Here is a 4,230-nt window from a genome sequence, read left to right on the forward strand (position 1 = left end):
AGTTGTAGGTGGAATTGGGGTTGACACATGTAGATGGACATCCTGTACCCTGGGCCTCAAAGTGGCTATTGGCTGGGCAGGGGATTTCTAAACACAAGAAACATTTATTCTCAAACTTTGAATATTTAACAGCCTTAATTTTAAAATTGAGACTGGCAGACATACCACAGAAGCCAGGACGCCTCCAGCTTTGAGGCTGGATCCTATTTTGTTGACACTGACTTGAGTAGACATTTAGGGCTTGGCACAGAATGGGCTGATACCCTCTGCCAACGCAGAGATCATACACACAGCTATCCACAAAAAATCCTGGAGGGAGTTGTTGATGACATGCAGCAAACGGTCCTGTGCTGTTCTCCAGAATACCACAGTGAGCAGAGTTTCTGTATAGTGTTGCCTCAGATTCTGTGCAGCCAGCACAGGCCAGACCTTCACACTGAGGGTCACAACCAGGCTCATCATCACCAGATGCTTTCCAGCTGTTGGCAAAAACCACATCAGAGCTCACCACTTCACCTTGACGGGTTCGAAAATCATCTTCAGGGTGATTGTTGAAGTTTCCACAGAACCCACATGTGCTATTTTGGTAAGTGTAGGGCAAACTGATCCGGACATATAAGTACTTGTCATAAGACACCATCAGACCAAAGTCAGTGCTGACGATCACAGAGAAACCTGACTGATAAACCTGGATAGAGCCGTTTCTGAGGGAAAACGGAACTGTTACAAAGCTTCCATTGACCTGTAGGCATGACAACAAAAATAGTTACAAATATAGACAAAACACAAAATGCAGGGTCTATATTACAGAACATAAAAAGGTCCTGTTACCTTGGCCTGACTCTGATCTCTTTTAACAAGCTCAATAGTTTCATCATGGACAAAGACTTTGACCAGTTGTGTCCATGAAACACGTGTGCTCCCCTGATGCCCGTTCTTCCCCTCCACTCTATAGTAGGGCAGTCCGTTCTGACACTGCTCTGACAGAACGTAAGTGCATGTGCCTTGAAAGTGAAACACTGAGTTGTCAAAGGTGTAGTAATGTGGATCTCCACTGACGGTGCAGGTTCGTCTTTGCACTGTCTGGCAGGAGTACTGAAAGGCAGCTGGCCGACAGATTTGGGAAAAGGAACAGGGATTGCTGGAGCATTGCAGCCCTGCGCTGGTGCAGGTGCACTTCTGTGCACAGGTGCTGTCACTCCAGAAAGAGTCACCAAGTTGAACAGGCTGACCTTTAAACAAGGAAAGAACAAGAGCCATTTCAAGGCTGCTGTAATGATGAATTAGTTTGTGGTGTTTCTGACATCACAGTTAGAATGACCTAAAACATAGGTGCCAAAAGTTCTCCAGAGTCCTGCTAATTATCTAATTATTTGATTGAATTGTGTCAAGACACATCTAAAAGTTGCAGGACACCAGCCCTCGAGGCCTGAAGTTTGACATCTGTAATCTAAGAAATTAAGTATTTACAGAGGAAGAATTAAACTAACTGAAGAACTGTTTAGGGTTCAGTACTCTTAATAACCCTATTGTTATACCATGATTCACAGATTGGAGTTTTCCCTTATTTCCATGAAACTTGCAAATTGTTATAGAGCAATTTATAAAAATGTTAAATTCAGCATTTATTGGTGAATTTGTGCTCCTACCATTAAAAGTACAGCCTCTTGAACCATGATCTACTCGAAATGCCCAGCGACCGGGTACGTTGACGTTGCTGTTGAGACTAAAGGCTGAATTAGGTCCAGTGGCGATACTAGAGAATGATCCAGGGATGGTGAAGTGGTGAGGGGAATTGATTGTATCATATCCAGCCTGGAAAATACATATGCTTAAGTAAGTTTTTTTTCATGTTTCATAGAAATGCATATTTGCTGGGACAAAGAGAAGGAAAATAAAACATATACATGTATTCATTAGAATGTGTCTAACCTGTACAGATCTTGATGTGGAGGCTATTGACCCATAATTCATCAGCACAAATGAATAATGGCCATCAGTAGTCAAGACTGCTTGAAAGGTTGTTTGCTGGGAAAAATATGTGTTTATTGAGAATTAATTTGCAGATTAACCAAAGGCTATCTTTTTGTATTTGTACATCTAATACATTTCAGAAGTTAAATATAGATCACTTACTGTTCCAGTTGTTGGAAAATAGGCAACTTCATGCCATGTTGCTATAAAGACCCAGCTGGCCTGAAAGTTAAGAGCTGGGAAGTACGCATTGATGTCTTGTGTAACTTGTTGGAGAAGAGAGCCGTTGGTGTACTGAACATAGTAGATTTCACCATTCTCTCTGTTGTCTAAATCAGTCCAGAACGGAGCAATGACGTCTCTGGTTCCATACATTGGAAAACGTTGAGGAGAAAAACTTGACCATGGATAATCAAAGGTCAGATGTCCATTCTGGTTCACCTGAGAAAAAGAGCTATACGTTAGGTATCACTATTTATACACTTATATATTTACATTTTGTCTTGAGGATTACGATAATTTGGAAAGTGAATGAAAGTACATGAAGTCAGGTAACATACGTAAATCTGAGAGTAAGACTGCCCAAAATAGTTGAAGGTTCGTAGGAGTGAAATTCTAGGTGAGCTTCCATCGTCTGATCGAGAGCTTTTTGTTCCTTCAAGTGGGTAGAGGGGTCCTGCAAAATACGAGAGAGAGCACCTGATTAAATTAGACACTTTTTAGATAAAATCTATCTAAAAGTGTCAATGTTGTAACAGTTTCTTTATCTAGACATAGAGTACAAGGTTATATGAATACTTTGCGTCACTTAAGCCAAGATAACTGTCAGAAATAAAACCTATTTGATGTGAATTTAAATGTTTAGACCATTACATTCATTTTTAGACCATTACATTAATTTTTTTATGTAACTGCCCTAGTTTCAAAACAGTAACTTCTTAATCTGTTAAACAATATTTTGCCTTCTGTTGAAACAGTAAGAGCAGACAGAAAAAACTGTCAATAAAAAAAGCTGTTTTGTGTGTGGCAAGGCTTGAAAACATTATTTTAACTGCAATTACAATTATTTTTATAATATACAAGTTTGCCAACCTAGCAGTACGTCATTTAATAAAAGCAATTAATAAAAAGTATATTTAGAGTCAAAGCATAGCTTTAAACTTTAAGCTTTACTCCAGTTGTAAAAACACAGAAATTATTGATCATGAAATTAAGATGAAAATGTCAGTTTCAGTAAGACCTGATTTTGTGTGACAAGACTTAGACTCTTCATTTTTATTTAAATGACTAACATGTTTGTATCAATTAAAGAAAAATTAAATAAATAATGAAAAAATAATAGCTACAGGCAAAGGAGAATAAGTCTAAAATTTAAGCTTGCCTCGATTATGAGTTGTCACTTGAGCTATAAAAAGATCACTAAATATGAAATTATGATGTAAGGATCAAGCCATTACATTCATTGGTGTAACTAAAGTTTCACAATGTCATGTATACTTATACATCAATTAATTCAAAAAGAAAAAAAAATCTCATGATGAATTCCGAGAATAGGTCTCAAATTTAAGCTTACTTTGACGAGTTGTGGTTGGAGCTACAGTGGTTGGAGCTGCTGGGATTGGAGCTGAAGTGGTTGTAGATGGAGCTACAGTGGTGGTGGTTGTTGTAGCTGTTGTGGTTGTTGTTGGATCTGCTGGGATTGGAGCTACAGTGGTTGGCGTTGTGGTTGTAGCTGTTGTGGTTGTTGTTAGATCTGCTGGGATTGGAGCTGCAGTGGTGGTGGTTGTTGTAGTTGCAGTGGTTGTGGTTGGAGCTACAGTGGTGGTGGTGGTGGTGGTGGTTGTTGTAGCTGCAGTGGTTGTAGTTGCAACTGCTGGAATTGGAGCTGCAGTGGTGGTGGTGGTTGTTGTGGTGGTTGGAGCTGTTGTGGTTGTGGTTGGAGCTGCTGGGATTGGAGTGGCTGTGGTTGTGGTTGGAGCTACAGTGGTTGGAGTTGTGGTTGTAACTGCAATGGTTGTGGTTGGAGCTGCTGGGATTGGAGCTGCAGTGGTTGTGGTTGGAGCTGCAGTGGTTGGAGTTGTGGTTGTGGTTGGAGCTACAGTGGTTGGAGTTGTGGTTGTAGCTGCAATGGTTGTGGTTGGAGCTGCTGGGATTGGAGCTGCAGTGGTTGTGGTTGGAGCTACAGTGGTTGGAGTTGTGGTTGTGGTTGGAGCTACAGTGGTTGGAGTTGTGGTTGTAGCTGCAGTGGTTGTTGTT

The 4,230-nt window shown here is 40.5% G+C and overlaps 1 protein-coding gene across 1 annotated transcript in view; it reads right to left on the reverse strand.

The window, feature by feature from the left end:
* LOC103129545 (alpha-tectorin-like) overlaps positions 1 to 4,230 on the reverse strand; it is a gene marked incomplete at its 3' end in the record, with an annotated part of 13,058 nt that overhangs the window by 8,327 nt on the left and 501 nt on the right. The window contains exons 2-9 of the mRNA XM_016665183.1: positions 3,548 to 3,787; positions 2,535 to 2,673; positions 2,137 to 2,415; positions 1,933 to 2,028; positions 1,650 to 1,815; positions 832 to 1,232; positions 166 to 742; positions 2 to 87 (exon numbers count right to left, since the gene is read on the reverse strand). Of these exons, the coding sequence (XP_016520669.1) occupies positions 2 to 87; positions 166 to 742; positions 832 to 1,232; positions 1,650 to 1,815; positions 1,933 to 2,028; positions 2,137 to 2,415; positions 2,535 to 2,673; positions 3,548 to 3,787 (1,984 nt within the window). The remainder of the gene's footprint in view (position 1; positions 88 to 165; positions 743 to 831; positions 1,233 to 1,649; positions 1,816 to 1,932; positions 2,029 to 2,136; positions 2,416 to 2,534; positions 2,674 to 3,547; positions 3,788 to 4,230) is intronic.

Source organism: Poecilia formosa, unplaced genomic scaffold (genome assembly GCF_000485575.1).
Source record: "Poecilia formosa unplaced genomic scaffold, Poecilia_formosa-5.1.2 Scaffold555, whole genome shotgun sequence".
Classification (NCBI taxonomy): domain Eukaryota; kingdom Metazoa; phylum Chordata; class Actinopteri; order Cyprinodontiformes; family Poeciliidae; genus Poecilia; species Poecilia formosa.